The following is a 17,016-nucleotide window of genomic DNA, read 5'->3' on the forward strand; positions in this document are numbered from 1 at the left end:
GGGAAAGGAACCAACCTAGACAGCAAGCAGGTTGGGTGGTCCAGACACTCCTGAAAGAATGAGCAGTAAGACTCTTTTTTTTTTTTGAGACGGAGTCTTGCTCTGTCACCCAGGCTAGAGTGCAGTGGCGCGATCTCGGCTCACTGCAGGCTCCGCCTCCCGGGTTCACACCATTTTCCTCCCTCAGCCTCCCAAGTAGCTGGGACTACAGGTGCCCGCCACCACACCCAGCTAATTTTTTTAATTTTTTCTATTTTTAGTAGAGACGAGGTTTCACCGTGTTAGCCAGGATGATCTCAATCTCCTGACCTCATGATCCGCCTGCCTCGGCCTCCCCAGGTGCTGGGATTACAGGTGTGAGCCACCGCGCCTGGCCAATGAGCAGTAAGACTCTTACAAAGCCAAGTGGTGGAGCAAAACAGCCATTAAGTGGAGGGTGCTAGAGCAAGATACGCCCCATATTGGTAAGCCTGTTTCTCTGACATGGCCATTTCCAAATTACCACTCCTGGGTCAAGACGAGTGAAGGAGGAAAGAGAAATCAGATTTCCCAGTGCTATGGAAATATGTGCAAGGTCAGGGGAAGGAAAAGTCAGGACAGCATTTTCCTAGGATTGCAAGGGGCAAGAATGTATTGATATCTGTCTGCACATCCAAAACTGTACCATCATTTTTTTGTTAAGAGATGGGGTCTTGCTGTGTTGCCCAGGGTGGAGTACAGTGGTTATTCACAGGCATCTTCATTGCACACTATGGCCTAGAACTCCTGGGCTCATGTAACCCGCCCCCCATCTCGCCTCAGCCTCTTTAGTAGCTGGGAATACAGATATGTGCTACCACACCAGGCCATTTGGGACCAAAAGATACCAGACAGTCAAAAGGGAAAGGACAAAAGTACCTAGTATTATTCAAGAAAGAAAACAATTCGAGAGTCAGGACAAGTCAGGCTTCAGAAAGAAACTGTAATAAACACCTATCTGAAGCAGTCCATGTTAGGAAGACACCATGCTTTACTGTTTTCCAGCCAGGAAAAGGAGTTTCCTCTCAAAAACACAAGTGGGGGCAGCACAAGAAATCCTCACCCTTCTGCCTTACCTTCGTTTTCCAGTGGCCAGGTTTACAGCTACCATCTTCCCATCAATGCTAAATGGTGGATCAAGGTTCTGTAAGATCTTCACCACACGAAGAGCTTCCTATAGAACCAGACACACTTGAACCCAGAGACAGAAAAAGCCAGAACCCAAAGACAGAAAAATTCTCCTTTGAAAGAGAAGTGAACATGGATTTTCCTTCTCAGAGGATAAATTTACTACATTATATTCTGTCAAAATTTTAACAGTAAGAGCATACTGGCAGAAACAGGCAACTTTTAATGAAGGACTGATTGGAATAGGAGTCAGAATAGATGTCAGTTCTGGCATAAACTTCAGAAATTCAAATCCTCTTCTTTTAGGTTGCAATTATCATCAATCAGATTCAGTTTACAAAGTCCCTTGTGACTTTCGAGCATGAAAAATCTAAGAAATACCAATGACTTTCATTATCTTCACCTTACTTCCATAGAAAAAGGCCCCACAACTAAAAATTTAAGCCTCAGGAATCTAAAAATACTTTGAGGAAAAGAGAAAATGTTTTATCATCAAATATAAAACCATCTGTGGCTGGACAAAATAAATCAGAAAGTTCACTAAAATCATGAAGGATTCAGTACTCAGATTCTTCACAAGCGAATAAGTTGGAAACAGTAAAGGACACGAGAAAAAAATGAACCTAGAAAACCAGACAGGATCCTAACTTTTGAGGGCTGTCACCTCACCTGAATGAACAATAAACCCAAAGGAGACAGCAAGAGGGATTATGATATCAGGTAGCACACAAGAATTCAAATGATCAAGAAGTCCCTCAAACCTTTTTTTTTTTTTTTTTTTTTTTGAGACGGAGTCTCGCTCTGTCACCCAGGCTGAAGTGCAGTGATCTCGGCTCACTGCAAGCTCCGCCTCCCGGGTTCACGCCATTCTCCTGCCTCAGCCTCCTGAGTAGCTGGGACTACAGGCACCTGCCACCACGCCCAGTTAATTTTTCTGTATTTTTTAGTAGAGACAGGGTTTCACTGTGTTAGCCAGGATGGTCTTGATCTCCTGACCTCGTGATCCACCCACCTCGGCCTCTCAAAGTGCTGGGATTACAGGCGTAAGCCACCACGCCTGGCCCCCCGTCAAACCTTCTTGAAGGTTCTTTAGCTATCTGTCCCTAGGCCAATCCAAGGTGGAGGAAACTCACCGCATGGGAGTCGAGGTCAATAAAGCCATAGGTATGCCCCATAGGGCCTGTTCTGTTCTTGATGATACGGACGTTGGCAGTAGTAAGGCGGACATAGGGCTCCAGCACTTCCACTATCACCTCAGGTGGTGTGGAACGATAGATACGCTTTAGCATGATGGCTGAATCAACCATAAATGGGAGAAGGGCAACAAAAGGGAGAGAAAGATAAATTTTTGAAGTCCTAAGAGTCTGACTGTCATTTTTTACTATAGATACTACTAGCAAGGCTGGTTCTGTAAAAAAATGCTAAACAAATAAATACCGCATACTTTTCTTCACCAATACTTAGAAATCTAAAATCATGCCTTACTGCATTCATATAGCAATTTACTATTTGAAGGGCATAGATTCCTTTAAGGAGTACAGTAAGGTCCACAGAAAGCAATGGCCTCTGTCATCAGGTCATGCACAGATCTCTTAGGGTACTGGAAAGCAGATAGCTCCTGGACATAACATTGGCCATCTATGCTCCATTGTGATGATCACAGTCTGGTATGTGCCCTGACAAACTACTTACTTTTGCTCTCTCCATCCTGGCGTGTCTCTCCAGACCATGACTCCTTCTCTCGGTCTCTTCGGAAAGTTGGCCCTTCCCTTCGAGAAGGAGGCAGATACCTTTCTGCTTCTCTCTTTTGATGTCCTAAGCGTGACTCCTGTCCTTCTTCCCTCTTCCTGAGTTCAGGTTCCTTATCAGCTGGTCTTAGGGGCTGGTTGGGCTGTTTTTCCAATGGTGCTGGTATGGATGTTTTCTGAGGTTGAGGGTAGGTTATTAATTCTTGCTTGGCCTCTGTCACTAGTGGAACAGAAACAAAGAGAATCTCCAGAAGGCTTTATCAAAAAAAAAAAAAAGAAAAAACACTGCTACTGTAATTTCTGCTTACCTGCCAGCAAATACTCATACTGGGATGCCTTTTTTTTTTTTGAGACGGAGTTTTGCTCTTGTCGCCCAGCTGAAGTGCAATGGCATGATCTTGGCTCACTGCAACCTCTGCCTCCTGGGTTCAAGTGATTCTCCTGCCTCAGCCTTCAGAGTAGCTGGGATTATAGGTGCCCGCCACCACGCCCGGGTAATTTTTTGTATTTTTAGTAGAAACGAGGTTTCACCATGTTGGCCAGGCTGGTCTCAAACTCCTGACCTCAGGTGATCCACTTGCCTCGGCCTCCCAGAGTGCTGGGATTACACGTGTGAGCCAACACGCCCGGCCTGGAATGCTTTTAATATTGTCTCAGAAATATCTAATAAAAAGTCCTCTGACAGTTCCTGACAAAATATTTTAAGTGAAGCTGAGACAGGACATGAAATAGTTCACAGAAGAAACTGTCCAAGCATTTAAAAAATGTAATCTTATGAAATCTCTATATCACTTACCAAACATTTAAATATAACAAATCCTTCATGACACCTTGAGCCTGACTATTATAATCAATGATAACAACAGATCTGGGGACAAAATTACCAAAGATATGGCCCTTACTTAAGGTTTAGTAGAAACACATATCCCAAACACACATCTAGAAGCCTTGCTTCTTCCAGTGTTACAGTGCTCAAACAGCTACTCAAATCCTGTAAGACCACAGGCTCTCTTCCAGTGAAGGTAGGAACAGACCCTATCTGCACGTAGCTCCTTTATATGCAAATAAACATAATGGGCAGATGTCCTTCAAAATATAAATGATTTATTTCAAATGTCCTACTACAGCAGGATAATTTGTCTTTATAGTTGGTTTTATAATTAGGGGCACGTTCTTGTAATTAATTCATTCTTGGAGGGTTCACTGGAATCCATGTAGCTCAAAAAGAGGCATTATATGAGAGCAATATAGAGATTACAAAATAGCAGTAACAGGTTTCCAGATTAAAGCTGTCTCATCTTAGTGGTATGGTGCCCAATGGTTTTCATAAACTATCTATTCATGGCTGGGAGCGGTGGCTCACGCCTGTAATCCCAGCACATTGGGAGACCGAGGTGGGCAGATCACGAGGTCAGGAGATCGAGACCATCCTGGCTAACACGGTGAAACCCCGTCTCTACTAAAAATACAAAAAATTAGCTGGGCGCGGTGGCGGGTGCCTGTAATCCCAGCTACTTGGGAGGCTGAGGCAGGAGAATGGTGTGAACCTGGGAGGCAGAGCTTGCAGTGAGCCGAGATTGCGCCACCGCACTTCAGCCTGGGCAACAGAGCAAGACTCCGTCTCAAAAAAAAAAAAAAAGAAAAAAAACAAAAAACTATCTATTCATTTGTTGGAATAGCTATGAAAAAAAGTATTTCTCGTGGGGGGAAAAAAACACAACTTTGCCTAACCTGAAGTGACCCAACAAGCAAAAATCTCAGTTGTTCATCCCCCTTCCCACATTTTGGTTTGGTCTCTAGAACATACAGAGCCTTCCCCTAAAGATTTTCAGAACATCTGCCTTTCAGTCTTCACCAGAGTAAAATCTCCACAAGAGGCCAAAAGCTCACCTAAGAAACTCCTTGTAGGCACATTAAACTCTAACCTTGGAACAAACAGAAGGCTACCTGAATCCCTGCACTGAACTATATTTTATGGTCATGCTGTGGCTTTCCTTAAGGGATGACTATAGGACTGTTGTTATGGATGCATGTGTCTGACTCTTCGAAGTTGCCTACCTGAAATTTCTCTAAAGAAATTTATGTTAAAGATAAGTGCTTGAGAAGCTGTTAGTTTTATTCCTCTAAAATAACAAAATGTTCCCCATATCCTGATTATTTTCTCTTATTTATATTTTTACTGTTATTTTAACAAATGTTTTTCTCTTGAAAATCCTGAAATGCTTACAGAGTGTAAAAGAGAAAACAATAGAGCAAATGATTCCCAATAACTTCAAAGAGGTAGGAGTGGGAGAAAGGTTTGCCAACACAGACTGATGTCATAAAGACTCTTTCTCAACCTAACATCCTTAATCCTTAAATGTATTCCAAATAACAATATACTGACCTCTGCTCAGCTGCCCACTTAGCCACTTTAGCCTAGGAGCCCACAACCCTATCTCTTTCCTCTGGTGAAAATAAGATCTGAAATCATTTACTAACAGGTTACGTTAAGTTGGGCATCAAACTGCAATTTTTTTTTTCTCACTCTGTTGCCTAGGCTGGAGTGCAGTGGCGAGATCTCGGCTCACTGCAACCTCTAACTCCTGGGTTCAAGCGATTCTAATGCCTCAGCCTCCCAAGGAGCTGGGATTCCAAGCATGTGCCACCACACCTGTGGCTAATTTTTGTAATTTTAGTAGAGACAGGGTTTCGGCATGTTGGTCAGGCTGGTCTTGAACTCCTGAGCTCAGGTGATCCACCTGCCTTGGCCTCCCAAAGTGCTGGGATTATAGGTGTGAGCCACCATGCCCAGCCCAAATTGCAATTTTGAAAGGTCTGGGCCAGGCGTGGTGGCTCACGCCTGTAATTGCAGCACTTTGGGAGGCCGAGGCGGGCAGATCACAAGGTCAGGAGATTGAGACCATCCTGGCTAACATGGTGAAACTCCGTCTCTACTAAAATACAAAAAATTAGCTGGGCATGGTGGTGGGCGCCTGTAGTCCCAGCTACTAGGGAGGATGAGGCAGGAGAAGAGCGTGAACCTGGGAGGCGGAGCTTGCAGTGATCCGAGATTGCGCCACTGCACTCCAGCCTGGGCAAGTGCAAGCCTCCGTCTCAAAAAAAAAAAAAAAAAAAAAGGTTTGCAGGCCTTGTGCAGTGACTCACACCTGTAATCCCAGCACTTCGGGAGGCCAAGGTGGGTCGGGTCACAAGGTCAGGAGTTTGAGGCCAGCCTGACCAACATGGTGAAACCCCGTCTCTACTAAAAATACAAAAAAATTAGCTGGGCTACAGGGCGTGGTGGCACATGCCTGTAATCCTAGCTAATCAGAGGCTAAGGCAGGGGAATCGCTTGAACTTGGGAGGTGGAGGTCGCAGTGAGCCAAGATGGCGCCACTGTACTCCAGCCTGGGCAACACAGCGAGACTCCATCTCAAAAAAAAAAAAAAAAAGGTTGTAGATCAACTTGGATTTAGGGATGATAATTCTTCAAAGCCAAGGAAAACATGAAATTTGTTTTGCTCAATGCACAAGATAAAAACTGCTACCACTTTCGCCACTCACCTTCTCTTGGGTTCTTGCAGAATGAACAGGAAGATCGGTGCCCACCAATGCTTGCCTTACACTGTAAGGAAGAAGGAAATAATTCAATTTGACTGAAAACATTTTAAAAAATCTTATGTATACCTAACAAAGTGAAACCTCCCAAAAATGAAAGAAACAAGCCATATCCCAGATCCCCTCAAAGCTCAAAAAAAGAATCTGGTATTCCCCACTGATTAGAGCTAGCAGACAGGAACTGATGAGCTACTGTTTGAGAGCTACCTTATAACAAGGCATCTGGGACTTTGGTGCAGCCCAAATGCCTTTGCCCTGGATAAAGATTCCTATAGGAAATATGCCTAGAAAACTACTGTTAAATGATTTATAGAATACTATTGTCCCACAGCCATTTACAGTCTGCACCCAAAACTTGGGCCTGAACTGACTGTGAGATCCCCATTCACATTTGGCTAGAACTGAGAATTCAATTATCAACTCCTTTCTCAAACACTGATAATGAGGTACAAGGTAGGAGGAGAAAGAGATACAGATAGTGTCTCTGGCAGCTATCTAAAAGACATTGAAAGGGAACATTCACTAGCCCAGAATAAGGTAAGAGACATTTTTAATGTGAATGTAATTATTCTTGTCTGAACATGTGAACAAAAAGTCAAGCACACTGCCCAAACCCGAAATCCCTGAACTTTTGCCACTGAGCTTCCAAATGCCATGGGGGCAGAAACTTGGTTGGCAGGAAATCAAAGAGTAAGAACTATAAAGAGGATGGTATTTGAGGAAGGCCTTATAGGGCGAGTAAAGGTCTGCCAGATGGAGTTGAGGAGAAAACAATAATAGTAGCAGTGGCTAATTCTTTTTTTTTTTTTTTTCTTTTGAGATGGAGTTTCACTCTTGTTGCCCAGGCTGGAGTGCAACAGCATGATCTTGGCTTACCACAACCTCCACCTCCCGGGTTCAGGCGATTCTCCTGCCTCAGCCTCCTGAGTAGCCGGGATTACAGGCATGTGCCACCACACCCGGCTAATTTTGTATTTTTAGTAGAGGCAGGGTTTCTCCATGTTGGTCAGGCTGGTCTCGAACTCCCGACCTCAGGTGATCTGCCCGCCTCGGCGTCCCAAATTGCTAGGATTATAGGTGTGAGTCACCGCGCCCAGCCGGCTAATTCTTAAATAGTACATACCATGTATCTGGCCTACTGTATATGACATCACTTATTGATCCTGACAACCCCAATAAACTTCATGAAATGGGTACTCCTATCTCCTCTTTTTGTAGATGAGGAAACTGAGGCCTAGAGAGGTTAACTCACTTGAGTAAGATCACTACAGTCAGTTATTTCATTGTTCCCTTCCCTATAAACAGATTACACACACACACACACACACACACACACACACACACACACACACACACACATCCCTGCCCACTGCCAAGTGGCTGTCATGCCTCCCCACAGGGTGAGTATACTTCCTCTCTCCATTGTCAGCCTTGGCCATGTGCCTTCCTTGCTTTCACCAATAAAACATGAGTGAACATGACCTATACTAGGTCTAAGAGAAGCCTTAGGAGCTAGTGCTTGTGTGAATGAACCTCTCTCTCCCTTAGCCAGAGGGACACTGCCCCATATTGAGACTGTTTCTTCTGCCTGGGTCCTGGGATGAGAAGTCACGTGGAACAGAACTGTAGCAAACAACCCATAGTCCCTGACATGTAATGTGAGTGAAGAATATGCTTGTTGTTTTAAGCCACTGGGATTGGAGAGTTGTTACTATAGGAGAGCTGCTGTGGTAACTGGTGCTATTTGTAAACATATAGATCAACAGAATAAAACTGAGAATCTAGGAATAAACCTATAGATTATGGTCAACTGATTTCTAACAATGGGGAAAATGCCAATGGGGAAAGAATAGTCTCTTCAACAAATGGTGCTGGGACAACTGAGTATCTACATGCCAACAAATAAAGTATGTGACACTTCAGCTAGTGAGTGGTAGTTAGGATCCTAACCTTAGTAGGTATAATTTAAATAGCATAAAACAGGCCTGGCATGATGGCTCATGCCAGTAATCCAGTACTTTGGGAGGCCAAGGCAGTTGGATCATTTCAGGCCAGGAGTTCAAGACCAGCCTAGCCAACATGGAGAAACCCCATCTCTATCAAAAACACAAAAATTAGCTGGGGATGGTGGCATGCGCCTGTAATCCCAGCTACTCGAGAGGCTGAGGCACGAGAATCACTTGAACCTGGGAGGTGGAGGTTGTCGTGAGCCCAGATTGTGCCACTGCAATCCAGCCTGGGTGACAAACCAAGACTCCTTCTTAAAAACAAAAACAAACCTCATAAAACTTACCTATTTTATGTGTACAATTCAATGATTTTTAGTAAATGTATAGTACAACCATCACCATAATCTAATTCTGAAACATTTTCATCACCCCCAAAAGAAATCTAGTGGAGTTACCTCCCCCATTCTTACCCCTAGGGACATGGAATTGTGCAATGTATGGTCTTCTGTGTCTGGCATAGTATTTTCAAGGTTCATCTAGGTTGTAACATACATCAGTACTTCATTCCTTTTCATTGTCTAATAGCATTTCATTGTATGGATATGCCAACTTGTTTGTCCATCCATCAGCCAATGGACATTTTGGTTATTTCCATTTTTTGGCTATTATGAATAATACCACCATTAGCATTTGTTTTAACTACAAAAAAATTTTAATAGCTACATAATAAACTTAAAAATTTTCTTTTTTTTTGAGATGGAGTTTCACTCTCGATGCCCAGGCTGGAGTGCAATGGTGCAATTTCAGCTCACCGCAACCTCTGCCTCCCAGGTTCAAGTGATTCTCCTGCCTCAGCCTCCCGAGTAGCTGGGATTACAGGCATGCGCCACCATGCCCAGCTAATTTTGTATTTTTAATAGAGATGGGGTTTCTCCATGTTGGTCAGACTGATCTCCAACTCCCGACCTCAGATGATCCGCCTGCCTCGGCCTCCCAAAGTGCTGGGATTATAGGCGTGAGCCACCATGCCCAGCTAAAAAAAATTTTGAGACAAGGTTTTGCTCTGTCACCCAGGATGGAGTACTGAAGTACAGTGGCACTATCATGGCTCACTGCTGCCTCGACCTCCTGGGCTCAGGTGATCCTCCCACATCAGACTGCTTAGTAGCTGGGAAGATAGGCATGCACCACCACATCCAGTTAATTTTTGTATTTTTTGTAGAGATGGGGTTTTGCCATGTTGTCCACGCTGGTCTTGAACTCCTAGGCTCAATTGATCTGCCCACTTCAGCCTCCCAAAGTGTTGGGATTACAGCCATGAGCCACACCTGGCCGACCTTCTCTCTCTCTTTTTTTTTTTTTAAGAAAGGATACTCTCAAGAAAGTGAAAGATAACACATAGAAAATATTTACAAATCATATATCTGATAAGGGATTAATATCCAGAAAATATAAAGTACTCTTACAACTCAACAACAAAAAGACATGCAAATCAATTCCAAAGGGCAAAGGACTTGGCTGAACATTTCTCCAAAGGAGATATACAAATGGCCAACAAACACATGAAAAAAGACCCTCAAAGTCATTAGGAAAATGCAAATCAAAAACACGATGAGATATTATTTCATACCCATTAGGATGGCTATTATCAAATAAAGGGAAAAGAACAAATGTTGGCAAGCAGGTGGAGAAATGAAGCCCTTACATATTGCTGATAGGCATATAAAATGGTACAGCTGTGGTCTATGAAAAAGTTTGCTAATAAAAGAAATACAGTTTGATGGTTCCTCAAAGAGTTAAATATAAAATTACCATATGACCCAGCAATTCCACTCCTGGATACATACCCCCAAATAACTGAAAACAGCTGTTCAAACAAAAACTAGCACGCAAAGCTTCTATTATTCACCAAAGTCAGGGTAGAAACAACCCAAATGTCCATCAACTGAGCAATGGATGAACAAAATGTGATATATTCATATTATTTAGCCACAAAAAGAAATGAGGTACTGATAAATACTGCAACATACATGAACTCTGAAAACATGCTAGGTGAAAGGCCAACACAAAAGTTTACATATTTTGATTCCATTTATATGAAATATCCGGAATAGGCAAATCCATGGAGATAGAAAAAAGATTAACGGTTTCTGGGGACTGGGGGAAGAAGTGGGAAGTTACTGATTAATGATAAGAGGTTTCCTTTTGAGGGTTTAAAAAAAGATCTGAGGCTAGATATGGCGGCTTACACCTGTAATCCCAGAACTTCGGGAGGCCAAGGTGAGAGGATCGCTTGAGCACAGGAGGTCAAGGGTACAGTGAGCCATGATCACATCACTGTACTCCAGCTTGAGAAACAAGAGTGAGATCCTGTCTCAAAAAAAAGAAAGAAAAAAAAAAGTTCTGGAACTAAGCTGGACATGATGGCACCTGTAGTCCCAGCTATTTGGGAGGTTGAGGTGGAAGATGACTTGAGCCGGGGACTGTGAGACCAGCCTGGGCAACATAGTGAGATCCCATCTCTTATTAAAAAAAAAAAAAAGTTCTAGGAAGTAGATAGTGTTGATAGTTGCACAACATTGTGAAGGTACTTAATGTCACTGAATTAATGCTTCAAAATGGTTAAAATGGCAAATGTAATGTTACATGTATTTTATCTCAATAAAAGGAAACGAAATATCCTCCTAAAATGACACCCTAAGGGAGTATATCCATGAAATATGAGTACTTTGGCTGATAACAATCATAGCTCTTCAAGTAGTATTCTACTGAGACTAACACAAATGTCAAGCTAAAGTCTTTACTAAATTTTTTCAAGTACTATAACATTTTTAGTGTGTCAGGGCTCAGAAACTTTATATATTTTTCATAATTATTTTTGATACTAAGTAGTAGCAATGAAAACAAATTATATTTTCATGCTCACTGCAATCAAACTGGACCTTTAAAGAGTATAGCCGGCTGGGTGCAATGGCTCAAGCCTGTAATCGCAACACTTTGGGAGGCCAAGGTGGGTGGATAATGAGGTCAGGAGTTCAAGACCAGCCTGGCCAAGATGGTGAAACCCCATCTCTACTAAAAACTACAAAAAAATTATCTGAGCGTGGTGGCACGCGACTGTAATCCTAGCTACTTGGGAGGCTGAGTCAGGAGAATCGTTTGAACCCGGGCGGCAGAGGTTGTAGTGAGCTGAGATCACGCCACTGCACTCCAGCCTGGGCGACAGAGCAAGACTCTGTCTCAAAATAAATAAATAAATAAATAAATAAATAATAAATAAACAAACAGGCCGGGTGCAGTGAGTGGCTCATGCCTATAATCCCAGCACTTTGGGAGGCCGAGGCAAGTGGATCACTTGAGGTCAGGAGTTCAAGACCAGCCTGGCTAACATGGTGAAACCCCATCTCTACTAAAAATACAAAAATTAGCCAGGTGAGGTGACACGTGCCTGTAATCCCAGCTACTTGGGAGGCTGAGGCAGGAGAATCGCTGGAACCCAGGAGCCAGAGGTTGTAGTGAGTGGAGATCACACCATTGCACTCTAGCCTGGGCAACAGAACGAAACTCCGTTTCAAAAAAAAAGAGTATAGCCTAAAATTTTAAATATCCCACTCTAAGAGAATATGGAGTTTAACAGAGGTAAAATGGCATGGTGTCTGAAGTTCTATACCCTTGGAAACCCAAGAATATCCAAAAAATGTACAACTCCCAAAGAACTAGTCTCTCTAAACCTACTTTTCCAAACAAGAATTTCTTTATGACCACCCCCAGGAGAGGTGAGAAGACACTATATGTCAAGGAACCGTTATTTTTATAACTGACAGAAATAATGGCACATGTCCTTGGGAAAGTGTCTCCAACTGCAGGTCCAGAACTCTCTATGGCCACATGTAGCAGCTGGGAAGGAGAAATTATGAATGACCTTGTCTTGATCTCCTCCTGTTCAACTGAAGTGACCTGAGGAAGAAGAGCTTTGTCCTTGGGAATGCATGTTAGCAGGCAGCCTTCCTAGAGATATGGAGGAGCTGTTATTCCAGATACTTACTTCTAAAGAAAGGGATTCTTGGTACTTACTCGTTTGCAGTACCAAAAATCCAGGCTTGGTACATACTCCAGGGTAACTTCTTTGTCCTGGATCATTAGAGTTCCCTGTAAAGACAGACAAAAGCCATCAACATCAACCCCTGGAGAAACAGACAGAGACAGAAAGGCACAGAGAGCCTTTCCAATCCCCAAGCTGAAACATTTTATAAAGAGTGAGCTTAATTCACTGGTGAAAGGAAACGGCTGTTTTAAGCCACAGACCTGGGGCAGTGTCGCAGAGCAAGCTTTAGCTTAGGAAAGGGGAGTACGAGAAGGTGAAATCAGTCTTCGGCCTTGGTTCCTGCAGGCTAGGGTGCTGTCCTTGGGCAGGCTATGCCCAGTCTACTTGTCCAGAGGTCACGTAATGCACTCTCTTGAATCCCAGCAAGTCCCCCACCTAGCTCAGGAGCTAGCACACTATCAAGAAGCAAACTCTTCCTTCTGCACATAGGCAGAGGAGCCCTCTTCTTTTCCACAGCTATCTCACATCTCCTTGGAAAGGTAGTAAGGGCTATAACTTTAGTGCTCGAAAATTTTCTTCGAAACACTGGCTGTATGGCAAAAGCACCAGGACAAAGACATACAACATTGAAGACAGGAAGAAAGGAGGAAGGTGAAAGCTTCACAGCAAGTTACATCCTTACAGCAGGAAACTGAATGGCTGGTGGGAGCAACAGCGGCGGCGGCGGTATCACTCTGGCTTGGAGCCTATAGAGTGAGCTAGCCCTGAGATCTGAGGAGCAACCATTGGCAAGTAAGCCTTTGGGAAAGTCTGGCACAGGAACAGGTGGGAAAAGGGGCTCAACAAGCCTGTTAAAGAGCTCCCTTGCCTCTCCATTTCGGACAAGTCATGAATTCTATTTCACATTAAAATAAAGTTTTGTTTAATAAACACTAGCCAGCAGGTATGTGTTGGTGCACGGGAAAAAAATTCTCTGCCTACTGACAAGGGACCCTCACCCACACTTGAAAGTGAACTAACCGAGAATGCGACTCTGGAACTAGCCCCTGCGCTGTGTTCATTCTCCGCCCTCTAGGGTCCTCTGTGTTTCCTCAGACAGGGCTCTGAGTTATACAAGCCATTTCTTTGCAATTGGACCTCAGTTTCTTGCTTGAATCCATACATCTGTCAAATAATGCTTTACCTCTCTGCTTTTCACATCAAAAAAGTCAAGAGAAATACACAGGATAAAATTATTGTCTTGTCAAAACCAAGGAAAATTGCCCATCTACCTAGGTCTTAGCATCTGGTCTGAGAAACTATTCCCTGGCTTGTTCTCAAGGCTAAGGACAATGATAATAAAAATTGCTAACATTTATTAAGCACTTACTCAGAGCCAGAAACCACTAAGTACATTATCTTATTTAATCCCCTAAAATGATCCGATGAAATAACATTGTCTACACTTTACAGATGAGGACCTATGTTCACAGAGGTGGGGTCACCCAGGTGGTGAAGGGCACAGCTGGACTTACATCTGGGCTGTAGAGAAGGGATCTCCTGTTTCATTTTTCTTTTTCCTTTTGTTTTGACTGAGGGATCTCCTGTTTCATTCACCAGCTTCTGCTCAGTATTAGGGACAGGTAATCTGGCCTTAGGGACCAATCAGAAAAGAGACAGGCTCTGTATGCAGGGAAGGATCTGGGAAGGACCACTCTATCAAGCTCCACCAATGCAGGAAGTTAGTCAAGATGAAGCGTCCCCTCCCTTTTTTTTTTTTTTTTTTTTCCTGAGACAGAGTTTCGATCTTGTTGCCCAGGCTGGAGTGCGATGGCGTGATCTCGGCTCACTGCAACCTCCGCCTCCCAGGTTCAAGCAAGTCTCCTGCCTCAGCCTCCCGAGTAGCTGGGATTACAGATATGCGCCACCACACTTGGCTAATTTTGTATTTTTAGTAGAGATGGGGTTTCTCCACATTGGTCAGGCTGGTCTCGAATTCCCAACCTTAGGTGATCCGCCCAGCTCGGCCTCCCAGAGTGCTGGGATTACAGGCGTGAGCCGCTGCACCTGGCTGTCTTTTTTTTTTTTTTTGAGACAGAGTCTTGCTCTGTCACTCAGTCTGGAGTACAGTGGCGTGATCTCGGCTCACCACAACCTCCGCCTCCCAGGTTCAAGCAATTCTCCTGCCTCAGCCTCCCGAGTAGCTGGGACTACAGGCGCACACGACATGCCTGGCTAATTTTTGTATTTTTAGTAGAGATAGGGTTTCACTATGTTGGTCAGGCTGGTCTCGAACTCCTGACCTCGTGATCTGCCTGCTTTGGCCTCCCAAAGTGCTGGGATTACAGATGTGAGCCACCATGTCCGGCCTAAGATGAACCCCTTCTAAGCCCAGAGACAGTATATAACATCTTTAAGAGCATGGACTGTAGGCTGAGTTCCCTAAATTTGAATCCTGCCTCTACTCCATGACCTTCAGCAAGGTCCTTAACTTCTTTGTGTTTCCATTTCCTCATCTGTAAAGTAAGGACAACAGTACCTACTTCTTAGGGTGGTTGTGAAGATTAAGTAAATTCATATATGTAAAGAGCTTAGCATAGAATATAGTGAGGGCTCAAGAAATGTTGATCATTACAAGCCCTAGGAACCAAAAAAGACCAGCATCAGCAGGTGGGAGTCAAACAGCCACTCATTTCACCTTGCTTGCTTGCTAGGTAGGAATATTTCACCACCCATTTTAATCTCCTGAAAGATTAAGCTTTCATACAGAATGGTCATTACACATCAGAACCTGTATCTTTATGACAGTACTTTGTGTTGTCAAATTACTGGTCCAGATCTTACAGTCTACCTAATCTTGCTGGCCTTTTATTTAGTTTCAGCACCAAACAGTATCTGGTACCAAAAAGGAGCTTAGTAAGCTCTTGTTGAATGAATGAAAGACTGAATAGAGCCAACCATCCCTGGAGGACCTGGTGCTTAGTACACAGTGGCTCTGGAGGGACATACGCTGTTACAGCATACATCTGTATACCCAATCCACAAAACATGTGGGTTGTCATTTGAACAGTGAACAAGAACAAGGCACTACTGTCAATTTCAGTCACCTGCAAATTCTGATTTCACCAATTGGAGGCATTAATGAATTCAGGTACTTCTAAGGCACTTTAAACTTCTCAGACAACAAAAATGTTCCAGTAGCTGTGGATGACCTTTTGTTGAGGGCAGGGAACTCCCCTGGCCAGGAGTCCCCATCAGCATGTCAACTTTGAGATTACTTTTACCTCATGTGTTACAAAAGCAATGATTTCTTATTCTCACAGAATCATCTTTAACTCGGGCAGTCCTTTTTCTCAACCTGCACATAGTTAGACGTAGGAGGACAGTGACCACTGCTAAAGAATGTGAAATGGTTTTAACATCACTGTTGAAGGGTAGCCAATTGTTTCTTTTTCTCTCTTAAAAAAATTATTATTATTTTTCCAAAACCAAAAAGGGTCAATATAGCCAATTGTTTAATAAGAACAGGTAGTCATAGGACAAACCTGTATGAGAACAATTTATCTATGATTTGATTCCCCAGCTGCTATCATACGCAGGCAACCCAGATATACCAAGCACAGGTATGACATACATACACTGCACCCCTCCCCATTGCTGCCTTTCTCTGGATTTCAGAAAACAGAGACCTGTCAGTGTCTCCTAGGAAAGTAACCTGTAGGGAGTTAGATTAATGAATGGGTAGGATGATGCAATCACCTTCAGTAGATGTCCATTCTTTTTTTTTTTTTTTTTGAGACAGAGTCTTGCTCTGTCGCCAGGCTGGAGTGCAGTGATGCGATCTTGGCTCACTGCAACCTCCGCCTCCCAAGTTCAAGCAATTCTCCTGCCTCAGCCTCTCGAGTAGCTGGGACTACAGGCGCCCACCACCACACCCAGCTAATTTTTTGTATTTTAGCAGAGATGGGGTTTCACCATGTTGGCCCGGATGGGCTCTACCTCCTGACCTCGTGATCCACCCGCCTCGGCCTCCCAAAGTGCTGGGATTACAGGCATGAGCCCCAGCGCCCAGCCGTGGATGCCCATTCTTAATTGCCTATTATCTATTAGAGTATCTTCACACATTAGAATATTTATTCATGTTTTGATTTATTGAGTTATTAAGCTACTCAAGCAAAGGAATCATGAAAGCCATGTGTCTGATTAACCAGGTCTGGCTCCTAAAGAGGTACCATATAGGCCGGGCACGGTGGCTCATGCCTGTAATCCTAGCACTTTGGGAGGCCGAGGTGGGTGGATTGCCTGAGCTTAGTTCGACACCAGCCTGGGCAACCCAGTGAAACCCTGTCTCTACTAAAATACAAAAAATTAGCTGGTTGCGGTGATATACACCTGTAGTCCCAGCTAGTCAGGAGACTGAGGCAGGAGAATTGCTAGAACCTGGGAGGCGGAGGTTGCACTGAGCCAAGATCATGCCACTGCACTCCAGCCTGGGCGACAGAGTGAGACTCTGTCTCTTTTTAAAAAAAAAAAAAAAAAAAAAAAGGCC

General features: G+C 43.7%; 1 protein-coding gene across 6 annotated transcripts in view; it reads right to left on the minus strand.

Moving 5' to 3' along the window:
* Positions 1–17,016, minus strand: part of RBM6 (RNA binding motif protein 6) — a 139,396-nt gene that overhangs the window by 17,320 nt on the left and 105,060 nt on the right. For 5 of the 6 annotated variants that reach the window (XM_054481975.2, XM_063661107.1, XM_063661111.1 and 2 more), the window contains 5 exons: positions 12,518–12,592; positions 6,441–6,501; positions 2,839–3,114; positions 2,280–2,440; positions 1,095–1,192 (listed from right to left, as the gene is read on the minus strand). In XM_054481975.2, the coding sequence (XP_054337950.1) occupies positions 1,095–1,192; positions 2,280–2,440; positions 2,839–3,114; positions 6,441–6,501; positions 12,518–12,592 (671 nt within the window). Of the gene's footprint in view, positions 1–1,094; positions 1,193–2,279; positions 2,441–2,838; positions 3,115–6,440; positions 6,502–12,517; positions 12,593–13,508; positions 13,676–17,016 lie in introns of those variants that run through there. The other variant, XM_063661110.1, reaches the window with a different exon arrangement.

This window comes from Pongo pygmaeus, chromosome 2, assembly GCF_028885625.2.
Source record: "Pongo pygmaeus isolate AG05252 chromosome 2, NHGRI_mPonPyg2-v2.0_pri, whole genome shotgun sequence".
In the NCBI taxonomy this organism is placed as follows: domain Eukaryota; kingdom Metazoa; phylum Chordata; class Mammalia; order Primates; family Hominidae; genus Pongo; species Pongo pygmaeus.